This window comes from Podarcis gaigeae (assembly GCF_964106915.1).
Source record: "Podarcis gaigeae genome assembly, chromosome: 8".
Taxonomy (NCBI): domain Eukaryota; kingdom Metazoa; phylum Chordata; class Lepidosauria; order Squamata; family Lacertidae; genus Podarcis; species Podarcis gaigeae.
Window position 1 is genome coordinate 43,503,076 of NC_139684.1, and position 19,556 is coordinate 43,522,631.

The following is a 19,556-nucleotide window of genomic DNA, read 5'->3' on the forward strand; positions in this document are numbered from 1 at the left end:
CGGGCCTGCGGATTAATGGCCACTTGGCACCAACACCGGGGCGGAAGGGGAGGGGGCGCACACTGTGTCCTGCTGCCGCCCTCCCGCTTCAAGCCCCACGAGAGGGGCTGTTCTTGCCCCCCAGAACAGACGAGCAGAGCCCTCTGACCTTGAGCAACGCGGGGAACGAAGACGCTTCCCCACCCCAAGCAAACGCCGCTTTCGGTAGCCAGAACCGACAGACTGCTGACGCCGCCATTTCTTTCTCCTCGAGGGGGCAAAGTGGTGTCCAGAGGGGCTTCTCCTGCTGCCGCTTCGTTCCCTCATGGGAGGGGAAGAAGAGGCTGAGCTGTTTGTTGCTTGCGAACTTGGTCATCGGCTTCCCGATCCTGGCCCGATTGCTCTGACTGTCAACTAGGTTTCCAGGCCCGACTCAAAGTGCTGGTTTTCCCCTATAAAGCCCTAAATGTCTTAGGAGCACAATACCTTAAGGAGTGCCTCTCTCCATATGAACCTACCTGGCCCCTGCGATCATCATGCGGCCCTTCTTTGTGTGCCTCCTTGTGTTTGTTGGGTTAGATTTTGGGTTTTATTATGCATTTAGTGTTCTCATTTTGTATTTTTATGTTGTTTACCGACGTGATCTTCAGGTGAAGGGCAGTATACAAATTTAATAAATAATAAGGAAGGAGCTCAAACTCCCTCATCATTTTAGTTATCCCTTTTCAGCACCATGATAGCATCTTTGAGATGGGGCACCACAGAACTTGCCCCCAGGGCAGCTGGAGAGAGAAACAAAACAACCCAGTACTGAGGATGGTGCCAAGCTTGCTTTGCACCTTTTGTTTTCCTTTAAGTAACAGGGCTAACTTGAGTAGTCACTTTTCTTCTTGAGGACTGCCCACTTACTACTCCATAGCATAGCAACACCAAGACCAAGCACAGGAAGCTGTCTTATCCAAAATCAAATCTTTTGGTCCGCCTTGCTAAGTTTTACACCAACTTGCAGCAACTTACACCAACTTGCAGCTGCTGTCCATGGTTTCAGATGGGATTTTCCTAGCCCTGCCTCAAGATGCCATCGGGGATGCATGCAAAGCAGATGCTTCTCCCCTGAGCTGTGGCCCTCCCCTCCCCCTTCAACGAAACAGGGTCAGAAGAAAGGGAGAAGAGCTCCATTTTCTTCCCTGAAATAGGCTTCCCCCATAGTGTCCCAACAGCACTCAAGTCAGGCAGGGCTGGTGGCTAATGAGGAAAAAATGAAGAGTTACAGGGGGCTTGCGATGGGAACCAAAATCCAAATTTCACCAACCATTATAATCACCCCGTATTCCAAGGGTAGCCAGCATTACACTCTTCAGGTGTTCTGGACTGCAACTCCCATCATCCCTGACCATTGGGCATGTGGGCTGGGACTGATTTGACTTCTAGTCCAAAACATCTGGAGGGCAATAAATTGGCAACCTCTGCCTAATTTCAGTTCAGTTCTCTTGGTGCCATCACACATGTAATAAAAGCAGCAAGAGCCACACTGAAGTAGGAAGTAGAGTGGGTTATTGTTCATAAAAGCTTCCGCCACAACAAAACAGCTAGCCTTTAAGGCAGCAAAACACTTTTTTGTTGGTTTTGTTGAGAAAAAGTAGGCACCTGACACCAGGCACCTGTTCCTTCACACTCTCACTGCCTCACTTTGGACAACTTCCTGTCTTGGAAAGGAGGGGTTTGAAGGCTCCACACTTAAACACCTTTTTTGTGGGGGCTCCATTTATATACACTACTAGTGAATTCATTATCCAGCCACCAGACATTTTGTAGGCAGAATAGCACCATCCAAGGGAGGTACCAGCAGGTGTGGGGTAATCCTAAAATATGCAGAAATACAAAGGGGGGTGTATAAAATAACACAAAACCCTTTTATAAAAATATAAATAAAGGGAGAGAAAGCCCCCAGAAGAGCTTAGTGAGACTTGAGTATGCTATGGGGGCACAGAATGCTGGTTGGCTCTTTGGAGGGATGGAAGGGAATGAGTGGAAACCTGAACAAGAGCATTTCACACTGCAACACTTTTTAACAATAGTGGTGCAACAATAAAACTGCTAGCACATTTGCAAAGCTGAGCAGCGTCCAGTAGGGTTCAAATAGGATGGGGGACCACGTGTTGTGATTCCAGCATTGCAGGGGATTGGACTAAACGACCCTCAGGGTCCCTTCCAACTCTACAATTCTATGATTCAGATATATATTCTGTTGTGGTCATTTATATTGCTACGTGACAGGTTTTTCCTCTGCCTCAATTGTTTTTCCTCTTCTTCGGGTTCTCTGGTGTTCCTGTATTTTTGTTTTTGGATTTCCTTCCTTGAAAAATCAATAAAAATCAAGTTTAAAAAAATGTCTTGTGGATATAAACCAGGCAGATTAGCCTGCACAAATTCAACCAGATTTATATTTGTCTTTGGGATCACCTTTGGGAAATGAAAAAATTAATTTCTAAGATGCTGGTGCAACAGCAACAGCAAGTGCAACTAACATAGTCAATGACAACTTTTAACACAGGCTCGGGGTTTTAAGAAAGGAACCCTGAACATGTAGAATGTCTGCACTCCAACCCCCTCCTCTGAACCAGACAGCTTCTTGAGTGTTTACCATCATAACTGCTATTCCAGACAGATTAGTTTCCAAGACAACAAGATCTGAACCTTGGATTTACAGCGAGGGAGAACTGAGATACATGCATATATCTAGCTCCCTTATCATCTAAATTCAACAGACACAAGAACAGACCCAAGCCTGTCAGCCAGTCTTCAGAGAATCACCCATAGAACCAATTTAACTGCTGGCTGCATTTTTTCTTCTTTTTGCATTGATGTTTTTAAGGCTTTTATGTTCTCTCAGATATATATGTAGGCAAAAAACTGTTGACCAAACATTGCTAGAAAACTAATTTTAAAGAAACATGATTATGCATATCTGTTTACGAGACTCTTTCCAAAACAGTGTAAGTCACCTGACCTTAGCAAAAACAGCCTTGATCTCAGCAAACAGTCAAACTGGTGAGGACTGTGGACAGCGTAGTAACAGACAAGAGAAAAACCCTGGAGGGTTAGTTTCAAACTGTCAAGATATGTAACTGAAGATTATACTAAGAACTGGGTTTATTCAGTGCTTAGGCCTGAGGGGTTCAGAGCCATAAATGAACTACTCTAAACCCCCAAAGTTATCCAATAGAAAACTGCCATCTCAAGACAAGCCACTAGTTTTACACTAGATGTTACTTATGCCGAAATTTCCTTTAAGAAGCTATAGTTCTTGACCTCCCATGAAGAAAGGCAACATTAAAATTATATTAGTGGATAACTTTAGCTTCATGGCTGTCCTTCCCCTTCACACACTAGATTCAAATTTAAGGCAAAATTAGGGGGAGTATGTGAGAAGGAAGGGAATTATCCCAGCACAATGCCTGTCTTGTGCTGCTTGCTTGCATTGTTTCAGGCTTCAGAGCAAATGAAAAAGCACAAACCTTAAAGGTATCCTCATCTCTTGTTTCAACCCTAGAGGCACAATTTCCTTCAGCTTCCTTCTCTCCCTCAGTGTTGATACCAACTTGCTTGCACTAAGAACATAGCAAGCTTTTCTGGTACAAAGTTGGTGAAAGAGCCACTAGCTTTGTACCACACCAGCTTCTTGGAGTTCTACGCTCAAATAGGGCATTAAGAGCAGAAGCAGAAGGGCAGGCGAGTGATGGCCAGTTCCAGCTTTGCCAGAGGTAGCAGAATCAGTCAGGAAAACAAGGCCGCTGACCAGAGTAATTGGAGAGTCCTTTATTACAGATCAGGCAGATTAAAAAGGCAGACAGTTAGGACTATGTAAACCAGAAGACTGAAACAAAAATGTACCCATTTAACAGTTTCAAAAACCATGTACGGAAAGAAGCTGAAGGAAAACACCCGAGAAGAGGCAGGTGTGCCGCCGTTCCCAGTCTGCGCTGTGCTGGTGGAGCCATTTCTCTTGCTGGTCTCCTGCTAAAGAGGAATGTTGACAGCATGCCATCTCATTCTGCTGGTACTTAATGGGACAGGCTGGCATGGATCAGAGGCACCATCACGACGAACCAGAAGCTGCTGGATGAAAAGTGACTCATGGTCAATGGTGACAGAAATGCCATGCCATGGAATGGCAGGAAGTTGCTGTTTCTGCAGTTACAAGAAAGATAACAGTGGGCCCCACCAAATTCCCGCTTGGCTTTGCAGACACCAGGGCTGCTGGACTGACTGATACAAGTGAAGGACAACATCTAGGTGTTCATCAGAATTTAGTAAGACCCCACCATTTTTAGTGGCAAGGCATGGTTTCCAGTCCTAAAGGTTCAGCAAGGTCAAATCAGGAGGATTTCCCATCCATCACGTAGTAGCGATACATCAATCCCAAGACTATGGCTCCCAAAACAGGGATCAGCCAGACTGTCCAGAAACTGAGGAAAAAGGCAAGAGGGGGGGTGTATAAAGTTACATTTATGTTAAATGCACTTAAAACAGGAGAATTCTTTTCTAGAATCTTTTTCTGTCATAGTTCTGTGAGCAAAGTCTTAACAATTCTATCCATTCATTTATAGGTATAGATAAAAACCTAAGGCAGTTCATTCCTACCCAATAAGTATGGTTGCTTCAGAACTTTCCACTAGTTTCAGCCTGCATGTAGCTACCAGTTAAATACATTATCATGGCTAAGTAAGGAATCTCATACAACACAGGAGCAGCAAAGATGGCACAAGATTTACAGATATGTAAAAATAAAATATTTATAGGACTAATTTAGATGGTCATTCCACAGATCATAGTATGTAACAACAAAGCCTAGAATGATGCATGATTAAGATGCTGGTGCAGGAGGCTGATCCATACAAATGTTGAAGTACCATAGATCTATTTAGAAACCAGGCTGACTTAGAAATAACTTGCTTGTTTACTCTATTGGCAGAGCAGAATACCATACCTTGATTCTTTCGAGGGAGACTTGTTTGGAACCTGAGAAGACAAAACAAACACACATTTCGTGTACATTTTATAAAACATGCAAGCTGAAATTATAGGTTATGAAATGGTCTGGTTCACATGTCATGGCAACCTATGGGTTATGGCTTGCTATGAATATTTAGCATGGCCTGGCTGGACAAATAAACCACCAGGCTTGACTTAGCCCCCCCCCCTTTCTAAACAAACCACATGCCTCAGTTTGCATGTAACGCCAAGCCTTCTGGTTTGTTTGTTTCTGTGCTAGCCAGGTTGGAGTAAAGTGGGAGTGATTAAGCAGCCTGCACCAGCTTTCTGCTCATTTACAATATACCATGGTTTATTGTTTACTGTGACATATGACCAGTCCAATTTGAGCAAAGGTGGGTAATAGTATTGAGATGACCCTGGAAGAAGGAACGAATGGGAGGATTTTTTTCTGGATATTCATTCTCTGCCCTGGTTCTTCACCTATTCATTTAGTGGTACCTTGGGTTACATATGCTGCAGGTTACAGACTCCGCTAACCCAGAAATATTACCTTGGGTTAAGAACTTTGCTTCAGGATGAGAACAGAAATTGCGTGGCAGCGGGAGGCCCCATTAGCTAAAGTGGTGCTTCAGGTTAAGAACAGTTTCAGGTTAAGAACAGACCTCCAGAACGAATTAAGTTCTTAACCCGAGGTACCACTATACTCTCTCAACATGTTCCATTCTTCCCAACAACTATGTCTGGGCACACATTTAGTTTCTCTTCAGTCTCTCTTCCATGTTCTATAAGTACTTGGGCACTTTTCATAGGGATGCTCTTCAGGCATTCCCAACCTTCAGCCATCCAGATGTTTTGGACTACAATTCCCATCATTCCTGACCACTGGTCCTGTTAGCTAGGGATCATGGGAGTTGTAGGCCAAAACATCTGGAGGGCTGAAGGTTGGGGATGCCTGTCTTAGACAATCACTGTTTGCCAGTTGCTGTGTGTTCCTTTGCTTTCTTATTTGCTGCTGTGATCAATAAGGTTCCTCTCCATGACTACAAGGCTCAGTCACCAAGCAGAGACTTCCCATAACAATACAAGCCATGTGTTGTGCTGCTTTTTTGCCCTTGCTTGTTGGCCTGAATTTTGAGTTCCCCACTGTTCACCATCCAGACATGTCTTAACAGCAACTCTATGTAAAGTACACAGCTTGGTGTCCTTAAGACACATTCCACATACTGGTTTAGCCTCACACCCAGCAGCCACACATGGACTCTTCATTACAAGCACAACTCTTGCCCTCAATTCAAAATGCGACATCATGAAAAGCCAGACTGAGCAATTGCCTCTCCATGTAATGGAGGGAAGTTACAAAAAGGTGCCTTTGCCTTTAAGATGTGAATAGTTCCCTTATTGCAAAGCTGCAAATGCCAAGTGACAGCAGCATCATTGTGAAAAGGGCTGTCTAAAGCAGTGCTGTTCACCGGCCAAATCTCCTAGCCAAGCGTGAAGAGAAGCCAATTGTTAAACATGCACATAACTCCTTAATGAGATTCCATTTAACACTCCCAGCGCCAGCGCCAGTCCTAAGCCTTCCTTTGGCACCCATCCCATGTGTCTCCAATCTGTCGCCTGAGCTCTGAGCAGCAATGCTAAAGGGGGCTTGCTGAAATAATGTAACTTCTTTGCTTTACCAAGTTCAGGTAGCCTTTCTGTGCACCCAATGCAAGCAGCTTGGACACAAAGAGTGGCTGGCATTCTCTCTTGTACCTCGTGTTTGGCAGATCCAGGACAGGAGACCTCTTTGCTTCTTGTAGCAAAGATAAGAAACTGGGATGGGGCAAAAAAGCCCAGGGGAGAGGAGAATCTTATCCAATTCCCCTTGGAGGATGCAGGCACAAGCCAAGAGGGATTGTATGGCAAGAAGTGACTATCAAATACTTGTTCTTAATTTATTTATAATTTGTATTCACCTTTAGAAAACCATATGTATTTACAAAGAAAAGTTAACAAAAAATAAAGAAACTGCAAATATTACATTAAAAATAATGGTATATATTATGCCATCTCTAATAAATATTTTGGATCATGTCAAGACTGTGCCTTGTTATACCTATCTTCAATAAACATTGCCCAATTCTGTCTGAACTTATTAAGTTTCTACAGAAACAGAACCTTGTTTTTAACTTGTTAAAATTACGATGGCCTGTGGCAGTGCAAATAAATATACTGACCATGAAAAATGTTGTGAGTCTAAGACACCAAGCACAGAAGCAATTTGCTTGCAGTATTGTACTATGTGGTAGGTTATATGACTGCTGTTTGTTTCTACATGCAAAGGTTATTGAAAAAGGGAAGGCTACAAGAAGACTGGGAGAATTCTCTCTCTCTCTCTCTCTCTCTCTCTCTCTCTCTCTCTCTCTCTCACACACACACACACACTCTCTCTCTCTCTCTCTCTCTCTCTCTCTCTCTCTCTCAGTATTACAGCATACAGCAACCAACTGTGCTAGCTAGGAATGATATGGGTTGTAGTCCAAAATATCTAGAGGACATCAGAATGGGGAAGGCTGAAATACAGAATATCAGAGCAGATATCAAAGATGGAAGTACTACTGCCAGAACAAGGAATTTTTACCTGCCTCTAAGAGTTGCCCTACTTCTGTTGATCAAAGAGATTGTTCAAAACAGAAATTATGGATGGCTACTTTCAGGGGGACTGTATGACAAAGAGTCTTCCCATCATTTCCTCCCTATAAAATAGCCCAACATAAAGTGGAAAAAGAGATGTCCAAGAGAAATCCACTAATCTGCATTCAACCTACAGATTAAGCAATGCTATATTTCAGAGGTAGCGGCAATAAGACAGTTGCATTTGTGGTGAAAAGCTAAGAACCCTGTGGAAAGTTGAGAAGAGATGCTAAGAGATTTAGGGACCAACAACTCTGAGCTGAATTCCACAGGCTGAGACATGAAGCTGGAAGGACAATGCAGCAGACCGTCTGAGGTGCCCCTGTAAGTCAGAGAGGTCTGCTTTGGAAACCAAGAAAAGCCTTTCGCAAACAGAAACTTGCCGCACCACCAAAGAAACCCAATCCATGAGCGGGAAGGGTGCTGTTCCAGTAAGGGCAATTTAGAAATAGCCACATTTTTTGGTGGCTACTCATGACAGACAATGACATCAGCAGAGAGAGAGACAGCACAAACAGAGAAGTCTTAAGAAGAGATCCAAGTCTATATCAAGTCAATCCAATCAAAGGCTTTCTGTGAAGAAAGCACTATAGCCCTCAGTATTGAAGGCCCTCTCCAATGGAACCCTGTTGCGATTGTAAAAGCCCCCTCTCTCTACCCCAATCAGCTCTCTCCCTCCACTTCACCATATTCCTAGTCTGCCCATTTTGTATGAGCTGATTTCTTGTGGGCCGTCTATCTCTTTTTGTTCCCTTCTCCTCACACCAAGCCACCTCCTGCCATGCCACTATTGCGGGGGGGAGGTAAAGGACCCCTGGATGGTTAAGTCTAGTCAAAGGCAACTATGGGGTGTGGCGCTCATCTTGCTTCACACTAAGAGAGCCACCGTTTTCCACAGACAGCTTTCTGGGTCACGTGGCCAGCATGACTAAACGGCTTCTGGCGCAACAGGACACCGTGACAAGTGCCAGAGTGCATGAAAATGCTGGTTACCTGCCCCCTGTAGCAGTACCTATTTATCTATTCACACTGGTATGCTTTTGAGCACAGCATACTTTTGAGGATAGCATACTTTTGAGTGGATGGCGCTGTGGTCTAAACCACTGAGCCTCTTTAGCTTGCCGATCAAAAGGTCAGTGGTTTGAACCTGCTCAAGGGGGTGAGCTCCCAGTGCTCTGTCCCAGCTCCTGCAAATGCCACTATCTATGCCTGTATCAAACTCCCACTCTCTATAGCTATGAAGGCCCTTCCTCCATGTCTCCTTACCACTGGAAGAGGCAATACCTGCATAGGCCCCCAGGTGAAGGGACCATTTTCCTTCTTTAGCCATGATAATTTTATTTATTTTTTAAAAAGGAAAAAGCAGGAGTAAACACTACTAAACACATTGAGTTTTCCCCTACAGAAGATATCATTAGCTTTTGAGACTCACACAAGTTGCGTTTGCTGAGTATGCAGAAAACCAACACTGAAGAAGCAGCTAGGGAGGAAGAAGAGGCGGTGAGCAAACAAAAGCAACCCCTTTGGTTAGGCCTGGCAGAGGAAGAAAAGACACAAAACAGGCTCAAAGGCTTGAGGAGCAGAGGGGGGAGGGGGTACCTCAAGTTCTGCAGAGGCAAAGGAGACAGAAAACACAGGGGCCATTTAAATATGACATATATGCAAAGGGCTAGCACTCATTTGTTGGCTCTGCTACAAAAGGACCATGGTCTCCTATGTAAACAGTCCAGAAAATTATGATGCAAACCATGCCATCAGGATCCTGAAAGGGGAAAACAGGACTCCCTTTCAGGGCAAATAAAGTGTAGGTGGGGGAATCAGTGTAAAGGCAGAGGACCAGAAACATAATCAGCTTCTTCCTTAGTGTCTAAATCCTTCTTTTAGTAATTGAGTCAAGTAAGCCGTTAGACACTGCAGAGCAGACAGAAGTCATTTCCAAATAATACGGTATGCCTGGGCACATTTCTTCAGATGGGCCAACCAGGGCTTTGCTCCAGGGATAGGGCTGAGGCCACCCACAGTACTCCATGCCTCTCCTCAGGGGGAAAAAAACCCTCACTTGTCAGAAAGGAGTGACACCTAGACAAGATTTAAGTGGGACTCACTTTTTCTTTCTTTGCAATGTTCCTGCCACAAAAGTTTGCCTGGCATTGTTCTTATGAAAAAAAGTACAAACATGTTTGCATGCCTGTAGCATTTTGTTTTTTTCCTGTTTTTTCCCCTTCAAAATGGGGACCTATACATAGAAAACCCAGTAACTGTCACGTTGGCTTGCATCAAACTGCAGTAACCAAACTAGCCACGCTCATCTAGCTAACTAACACACACACACACACACACCACATATTTCCTTGTGCACCAGTCACTCTGAAACTTTAAATCTGGGTGGTTCTATAAATGAAACTACTGCAATGTGTTTTTATGTTTGTAGGAAAAACATTGTGAAGACTCTTTTTCTCGCCCAGGTATCATAAATCACAGAAAGGTATTGACTTTACAGCTTCCCGAGACACTAACACAACAGATGAAGGACAGGGAGTGGGTGTTTCCCATATAAAGTCATTTCCAACTCTGGACCAAGAAGCAAGGCAGCAGAGAAGCTACTTAGGTCTTCTGTGAATAACCTGAGGTTGCTCCCTGGTGGCAGAGGGGCACATCTCTGGGCAAAGTGTAGCACAGAATCAAACGCTTAAGTTCTCAGGACAAATTCAACAAGTTGTTGGCTGGGACCTCATGCTCACCCCAAGCCTTTGTTGACACAAGTCAGGGAGCATGATGAGAGAGAGAGGATAATACACAGAATGGGCTTCAAGTTAGGTAGGAGAATCATCGTAAATGATTGAACTGCTGGGCACCACACAGTGGGACTTGGGCAACCCACAATGGCTGTGTTTACATAGCCAGCGGATGGCTCCCACTGCTCTTCTCCAATTGTGGGAACTGCTCTTCAAAGACAGGCTCAGAATTCTCCCAACAACTGCAACACAGAGTTTGCCAGGTCAGCTCCCGGGTAGACTTGCTGGGAAGGGGCTGCTCAGGTATTCCGATGTGTTCCATACCTAGAGTGCTTTCAGCCCCACCCACTCAACCAGCTACAATTGAAAGCTGTTGTGTGCAGAACAAGGAAATCCTCTCTCCTCCAGCAAAGGTAAACAGTGCTGAAACCCAGGACCTTTAACCCAGAACTGAATATCTTGTGAGGGAAGTAAGAAGAGCCCTGCAGCTACTGCTGGATCAGGCTGAAAGGGGGCCCAGCAGACTCTTTCCTACAGTGGCCAACCATATGTCCCATCAAGAAGTTCCCAAGGGAGGGCAAGGGAGTTGGTAGCCCAGAGGAACTAAGCACCAGGCCCCAAATCTTCTGCTTCCTTCAGTCATTTAAAAAACTTCTCTCTCTCTCTCTCTCTCTCTCTCTCTCTCACACACACACACACACACACACACACACACACACACTGCTCAGAGACACCTACACATATAAATTAGCATATGCACATTTTCATTCTACATCCTTTAAAGACCTAACAACAACCCTAGGAAGACCAACAATCCATTCTTATTCAACTTCCCGGCAACTTGTACTCTAAGGAATATCACCTCTGAACACAGATAGGCATTGGTCTGCCTGTACTGTGCTACAGACAATTTTATAGTCAAGTTTGAAGGCAGCATGGCACAGAACCACTGCAGAAGGAGAGTTCTTCATTGAACTGAAGCCCCAAGGTAGAAAGAGAGGACGTGAGAGGCAGAACACAAGACCTGCAGCCAGAACACCAGTGGCCTTGGGCTCTCTAGAGGAAAAGGCCCACAGACAGCACCCCCACCCCCACTCTGACCAATTAAGGGCAGAAACCAACCAAACACTCCTAGTGCAACAGGGCAGCTCTCATTGCAGCACCCTATGTTCAGCTGTTTTACCACTGCTGAAGTCAAAGTGAGGTGAGCTCTGCTCACCGAGGAGTAGGTGCATTCTACTAACACAACATGCCCATTCTCACTGCACCTTTTCAAGTGCCCCAAAACCTTTTCCATGCTAGAATAAAGGGAGGTAGGGGAGATCACCAGGATAGTGACTTACCTTGGAGGCATTAGGATTACGGTCACACTGTTGAGAGAAGAAAAGGAAGAGAAAGAAGAGAAAGGATGTTAAGCTCCTGGGGAAAAAATCTTTCTGGCATGCAAGAAAGAGCCCAAGCCACGTGAGGTACCTGGCATCCTTCACTTCTCACTCCCAGAAATGAACTGGGAGCAAAGTTCTAATTTAATAAAGCCAGGACATTAGAGCTGCCTTGCCAACCTGGTACTCTAGTTGTTTTGGATGACAACTCCCACCAGCCCCAGCTTGCATGGTCATACTATCTACTCCAACACAGTTGTGCTGACTGAGGCTTATGGGAGTTGTAGTCCAAAACTGGAGGGCAGGAGGCGAGCAAAGGCTGAGTTCAAGTCATTTGAGAGAGCATGCTGCTACATTAATCAGCTCCCCCACCCAAACCCACAACAAGCTCTTTGACAAAAGAGGCAAAGAATAGTTTGTGCCTCACCTTCTCTCTAGAACTCCACAGCCTGTACCCAAGGGTGGATATTCTTATTAAATAAAAGCTACAATCATTCCCAATTTCCCCCCCATACTAGGACCTCACCGGATGAACCTCTCCTATAAGGTATTGGTCAAGCATCTCTCGGGCATCCAAAGAGTGGCCAACATCTTCAAAGTTCTCAGTGGCATCTTTACCAGCTTGTTCAAGCAGAACCTCCTCTCCACCTGGATGCTGCAAAGAACAACAACATAGGAACTATGAAAAAGAAAAGCAGCAAGAAAAACACACCAGCTTCTCTTCCTCAGCATATACACAACTGACAACCCAAGGCATGTCCCACTGAACTCAGTGGGAATAATATCCAAGCAGGCATGCAAAGGATTGCACTCGGTTGAATCTTATACTTATCTACTCAGAAGTAAGTCTTGATGAATTCAATGGGACTTGCTCTCAGGTAAATGTAGTTGGATTGCAGCCTTAATGTCCCATCTCCACTATGGGAAGCCTCAAGAATTCCATACAGTTTCCTTAAACATGCTTGAAAAATTAAGGCCCTGGCCATCCAAGAACCTGAAAGCCTAGTAGTGGCAAGCAAGAGGTCCGCGGATTTTACTCCTTCTATCCATGGTCAGGAAATGCATTAATGTTGGTCCCTTAAACACACATCAGGTACCTGGAGATTTACAGTACTGTATTTGTATTTTAATCATGTGCAGCCTTGAGTATTCTTTGATATAAATGTAAGATAAAATAATAAAAGAAAACAAATGCAATGTTTTTCAGCACCACTTAAGAGCCATCTGATTTTTAAAAACTGTACCTCTGATATTAGCAGCCATTTTTCCACCCAAGAACACCCATCTGCTCTGATCCAGAACAACTCTGGCAACCACCAGGTTGGCAAAGGGTGAGTTAAAGAGTGGGATGCAGGGTTGCCAGGATGAGTGAAGCTAGAATTGCTATGATTACTACGGTGCTTTCTGGTTCCACAGATGCAAGGAATGAGCACATGTTTTACATGCAAAAAGTCCCAGGTTCAATCCCTGTTGGCATCTTTGGTTAAAACGAAAACCCTTTACCTGATCCCGACATGGATAGTGACAGGCCGGAAGAGAGCATTCTCTAGGACAGCCCCATAGCTATTGAATTTCCTCCTCACATAGATGTGTCTGTCTTCATTATACAGCTTTTGTCATTGTTGAAAATGTACCTCTTTATACAGGCCTTCATCATCTGATTATCTGTCTGTCTGTCTGCATTTGTACTCAAATTGATATTTGGTCTTTTATCGCTTGTGTGTATGTTTGTCTCCCTGGGCACCCTTAGAAGGAAGATATATAAATTCAATAAATAAATGTTTTAGGGCCCACCCTATACTTCTGATTCAAAGTTGTTTTTAACTATATTTTACATTGCTGCAGCCCATCCTGGGACCTTATGGTGAAGGGCAGGTAAGAAATCTAAATAATAGCAATAATAGTGGACAGATACTTGCAGCTGGAATAAATAGTGTGAGGCTAGGTGGTCAATTGCCCGATGTGCTAAAAGGAGAAGCTTCCTACACTATCTGCGTTTTACTTCCAATAGTTTGGACTCCTGCTACCTCCCCCTTGGGTTGTAGATGCCACTGACTTTTGGCAGAGCAGGAGCCACATACAGCATCTCAGGTCAGAGAGTACAGTGCAGTCAAAACATGCCCAGGCACACCTTCAATGTGCTGGAAGGATCCCTGGGGTGGATTTTGCTCCCAGGGTAAAAAAAAGAAAAAGAAGAAGCCTCCAAGGGCGAGGCAGGGGGCAGAGGTGATGAGAGTAATCTCTGATTGACGTCATCAGCTTCCCCCTTTGGCAGCTCACATTTCTCCCCAGAATGACACAAGAGGTGTGGACACTGAAGGCCTTAGAAATGGACAACAAGCGAAAAGGGCTTGATTTAAGCCACCAGCAATTGACTTCTTTCCTTTGTCTTTATGAACTGCAAAGTTAAGGATGGGCATGGAAAGAAGTTAAGCAAAGCTTATTTGAGAATGGATAGTATTCAGCCCTAACTAATCTCTCAGGCATTGAATCTGGTTTCCATACCACCAGAGAGAAGGAGAGAGAAGACAAATACAAAGGTAGCTTTTGAATTAGGCTAGTGTGTGTCATGCTGCCTTAAGTTCATGGTATCTTCTGGTTTTAAGTTTCTCCTTAAAGAACAGTTTTGGCGTTCCATGTCACTTAGAAAAGCTGGATCAGTAAGATAGATGATCTGATATACAGTCAGTTTGAGAAGTTGAATTCATCCACAGCCAAAAGGCCATTTACATCCAGAAAATTTTTCTCCATGTGATCAAGCAGACAGTAGAGAACAGAATGCCAAACCAAGTTGGAAAGTACCCAGCAAAGATGCCCCCAGCCTAGGCAAGAATAGGAACCCAAAGCTCTTTGCCGGAGCTAATGCTATTCAGACGTTTGATTTTAAATCTTCCAAAGTCTCGTAGCAACTTGCATTTAGAGCAGGAGACATAGTGAGGGCCCAGAATTTGGCACACAAGAGAAAGGGGCACAAAAGCAAGCATTCCTGTGCATCCTCCCTTGAAATACATTATGGGTACCCATCTGGTGTTCCCAGGCAGCTTCTGAGCTACCCAGGAATTCAATTCCTAGCTTTCTGGAACTCCAGGTCTCCCTCATTCCAATTGGCTTCTATCACATGAAAGTCTAATGTCTCATTCTTTAATATGTAATCTTTGCTGCAACATTACTAAACAGAATTGGATTTATGCAATCCCTGCTGCAATTGGCAGGCTTCAAGGACTAAATCAGCATCTGGCCCATTGACTGACAAGCTGCTGGAGCCCCAGGAGCAGAACACAATTATCTCTTTGCAAAGAGGCCTCCTCTGCTTTACGCAACAAGCCTGTGGTAGCACTTCAGGCTGAACCACAATCTCACTCATGTATCATGCAGCAAGAAAGCACAAAGAGTTTCAGGTTGAAGAACATTGCAGTACAGTTGCTAAAATAGGCAGAAAGATCAATAAGTGGTCCTCCAAAACTACAGCAATTTTTCAAGCAGTCCATGGGGGAAGATGTTTAGGAACTACTGAACTAACTAGGAGTCTGAAAGGTACTATCTACAGCTTCATCAAAAGACCCACAGAAAGCACTTCTCTTTCCTTGTGAGCTCATCCATCCTTTCAAAACAGTAGAAGAGGCCTTGGTTAAACTCACACACAGGCACACAAGTGTAAACACACAGCGGGGTCTTCTCAGTGGTGGCCTCAATCCATTAGACTGCATTATCAAAGAGGCCAAAGCATGTAAGTAGCTAGTAATTGGCCTAAAGGCATTTTATATTAGGACAAACCTATGAGGCTCTTTTGCAAATTTACAATGTTTTCATGAAATTTCCTTTTATCTCTGTGATTAACTATCGATTTTTTAAAAATGAAGCACTAATTACTTTAATATAGTTTTATGTTGCTTTTATGTAGTGATTGTTAACTGCTCTGGATAGGCAATAAAAAGAGGTCTAGAAACTTAAGTGAAATAAACAGTAATTTAGACCACCCACAGTCCTCAGTCTCCAGACTACTCTTTTTGCAGATGGTATTGCAATCTAGATCTGATTCAGATTATGGTGTGGATGTGCATTTACCAGAAGCTTAAGACTTTTTCTTGTCTTGTCTTGTCTTGTCTTGTCTTGTCTAGTCTTAAGACACTGTGGACTGCTGGGAAGGGGAAAGAGGAAAGTGATCATGTGTGTCTGTGTGCACACACAATTCCACCCCCAACCCTCTTAATCAGTACTTCTGGGAAGTAAACAGCAACTTCAAAGTCACTGAGTAGCCAGAATTGGGAATTAGCTCATAAGCAGTTGAGGAATTAATCAGACTTAAGACAATATTATATGTTAGGTACCAAACACTGAAATATGGATATTTCCAATACAGTGGCCACTTCCTGCAAAACTTACCTTGCTTTTTAAAATACTGGCATCTATTAGGTATTTTGGAAAATGGTTTGTCTGATTGCTATGCATTTGGACACCTCTTAAAGACACTGTAACCAAATTTTGCAAAATGGTTCCTGAGATCAAGGATGCGTCTTTTATCTTTGTTTGGGTACAATGGGAAGCCATTAGAAATCAAGATGGCACACTGAACTGGACCTTTCAAAACTGCACTGATGTTTTGATTTCTTAGAATTCCTGAGCAATTCCAGATACAAGGCTGCTAGCAGTTAATAATTATTTCTATAACATTTTAGGGCTCCAAATAGTTGAAAATCCTTTTCATATAAATGTTCACATCAACCCTGTGAGATCCTAAATCTTAATAGAGGCTGCAACATAAGATATGTTCACAAAGAGGGTTAGCTGAATTTTGCAAACCGTTAACAAGCATTTGCTCCTATCCTGTTCTCATTTAGAGAAGTCAATAAGCAGTTGTGTGTGCCTACAAAGCCGCCAAGTGATTAACCCCCTGGGTCCACTAGCCTAGTACTGTCTGCTTCAAGGGGAGAGGAAACTTGCAGCCTTCTAGATATTTTTGGACAGCCAGTGTGAAATAGTTGTCGGTGTATTGAACTAGGTCATGGGAAACCAGGGTTCAAATTTTCACTTGGCTATGAAGCTCCCTGGGTGACATTGGGCCATTCACTCAGCCTAGCCTACCTCACAGGGGTGTTGTGGGGATTAAATGAGGAGAACCATGTAAGCCACCTTGAATGCAATAAAGAAGTAAATCAATGAGTTCCTATTATCCCAGGCCACTGGGATAATTAGGTCATTAGGGTTGATGGGAGTTGGGAGCCTGAAAACACTTATAGGACCTCAGATAATTTCCTGCCCTTCCCTTTCTCTAAAGTGACATGCAGTGGGTCTCCAAGGCTTTTCCTAGCCCTTTCCCCCTCACACTGGCCATCCAACATCTCAGGCAAGAATGTAAAGGTAAAGGGACTCCTGACCATTAGGTCCAGTCGTGGCCGACTCTGGGGTTGCGGCGCTCATTTCGCTTTATTGGCTGAGGGAGCCGACATACAGCTTCCGGGTCATGTGGCCAGCATGACTAAGCCACTTCTGGCGAACCAGAGCAGCGCACAGCAGCGCCGTTTACCTTCCCGCCAGAGTGGTATCTATTTATCTACTTGCACTTTTACGTGCTTTCAAACTGCTAGGTGGGCAGGAGCAGGGACTGAGCAACGGGAGCTCACCCCATCACAGGGATTCGAACCGCCGACCTTCTGCTCGGCAAGTCCTAGGCTCTGTGGTTTAACCCACAGCGCCACCCGCATCCCTTTAAAGAGTGTACTACCCTTTAAACTGGAGATGCTGGGGACTGAATCTGCATGCCTCCTACATGCAAAGCATTTGTTTTATCCCCATTCCCATGTGGGTCCTCCAATTGACTCTGGCTGACTAGATTTACTCTCTGTGTATTGCTACTTTTTATGCATACATTTTTAACATTTTCAAAGGATAACTGAGGAAACTCAGCCCACTAAAGTTGTGGGGACGGGGTGAACCTGCCCACAGCCTTAGAAGGAAGGCAGGGGATGCTATGGCAAAGCAACGTCCTGTGTCTGTCAGGAGCTGGAAGAAGTTAGCCTGGACATTATGACGTTGTGTTCTGCCTTTCCCAATCTACAGGCCGCTTGCTGTTGAAAGTCCAGGAGGCTGGAAGAGGCTCCCTCGAGGGCCTAACCATCCCAACCACCACCACCCCGCCATGTTTAGCCTGCAGGCTAGCCTTTTCCAGCCCCCTCACCCCGTCCGGCAGAGGCCAGCTGGGGTCTCCCCTTTCGGCCCCTCCAGGCCTGGTTGGGGCCTTCATGATCTCAGCAAGGCTCCGCATCTCTCTCCTTGCTCCCAGGAAGTCCCTTGGCGGGAATGGGTCCACCCACAAGCCCCCGCTCCCGTATCGCGGAAAACAGCTCCCTCCTGAGGGTGGGGGCGTCATTTGCATAAATTAGCATAGCCACCTCGCTGAGAAAGCGGGTCACGTCATAGACGCGCCCGCTGATGACCAGCCAGGTCTCCTTGTCGGTGTTTCGCTTCGCCACTTCGTCCAAGGTGAAGACGGGCCTCCTTTCGCGCGCCTCCGGCGCGTCCCCGCCGCTACCGTGCTCCTTCATCGACCCCATTCAGACTCGCTCGCCTCGACCGAAGTGGATTCTTGGGCTTCCGAGGCCGCCGTACCTTAGGCCACTCCCACTCATCAGCCGGGTGGCGAGGCGGGGGGTGGGATGAGGTGGAGGAGGGCATAGTGCTCAGAGGCCAATCGGAACGACGCGCCGTTGACTTTGTCAGCCAATGAAATAGTCTACTTTCATGAGGCGGCCGACGGGGGTGGGAAACAAAGCATGTTTTTCTCTTAGTAAATGCGTACGACTAGGATGTGCTTCATACGGGACTTTTGAGAGGAATGGCATCAGCGTAGACAGGCAGATAGCATATTAATTGGTTCCTAACCTGTATGGAAATGATGGATTGATTTTTTGGGGGTGTATGTATGTATATCTTCCCACTCTTCAATATAAATTATATACACATACACAAGTCTGAGAAGCTGATACACTAATATATACTCAAAATAATTTAAAAAATCATAAAAGCATATCCATTTTAACACATATTGAAAATAATAAAACTTAAAACATATAAAGGTAACTATATATGTCTAGAAAGGCTTACCAAAACAAAAGGTCTTTCAGCAGGTGTCATATAGGTAGGAGGATGCGTACCTTATGACAATGGGTATGTGTAAGGACTCTGCTGGCAGGGAGGTTTTCTGGATCCAAGAAGGGGACCATCAATATTACCTAGGAATATCTTTAAATAAACCACAGAGCCTAGGGCTTGCCGATCAGAAGGTTGGCAGTTTGAATCCCCACTACGGGGTGAGCTCCCATTGCTCGGTCACTGCTCCTGCCAGCCTAGCAGTTCAAAAGCACGTCAAAGTGCAAGTAGATAAATAGGAACAGTGTTTCCGTGCGCTGCTCTGGTTCGCCAGAAGCGGCTTAGTCATGCTGGCCACATGACCCGGAAGCTGTACACTGGCTCCCTCAGTCAATAAAGCGAGATGAGCGCCACAACCCCAGAATCATCCATGACTGGACCTAACGGTCAGGAGTCCCTTTACCTTTACCTATGTGTAAGGACTCTGCTGGCAGGGAGGTTTTCTGGATCCAGGAAGGGGACTGTCAATATTACCTAAGAATATTTTAAAATACAGTGGTACCTCAGGTTACATACGCTTCAGGTTACTAACCCAGAAATAGTGCTTCTGGTTAAGAACTTTGCTTCAGGATGAGAACAGAAATTGTGCTCCAGCAGCACGGCGGCAGCAGGAGGCCCCATTAGCTAAAGTGGTGCTTCA

General features: G+C 44.8%; 1 protein-coding gene across 4 annotated transcripts; it reads right to left on the reverse strand.

The window, feature by feature from the left end:
- Nucleotides 1-3,783: 3,783 nt before the first annotated feature.
- CYB5B (cytochrome b5 type B) lies at nucleotides 3,784-18,321 on the reverse strand (the record flags this gene model as incomplete). 4 transcript variants are annotated; one of them, XR_014567373.1, is made up of 6 exons in its annotated part: nucleotides 3,784-4,095; nucleotides 4,305-4,448; nucleotides 4,970-5,001; nucleotides 11,732-11,758; nucleotides 12,297-12,425; nucleotides 18,160-18,321. XR_014567373.1 is itself a non-coding variant. In XM_083752107.1 (5 exons), 5 exons carry the CDS (start codon nucleotides 18,319-18,321, stop codon nucleotides 4,044-4,046), a joined length of 402 nt encoding a protein of 133 aa, XP_083608233.1. In that variant the 3' UTR covers nucleotides 3,784-4,043. The 4 variants fall into 4 exon arrangements, 3 of the variants coding, with proteins under 3 accessions (XP_083608233.1, XP_083608232.1, XP_083608234.1); XM_083752107.1 differs by lacking the exon at nucleotides 4,305-4,448; XM_083752106.1 differs by having other exon boundaries at nucleotides 3,784-4,448.
- Between the last annotated feature and the right edge of the window lie 1,235 nt (nucleotides 18,322-19,556).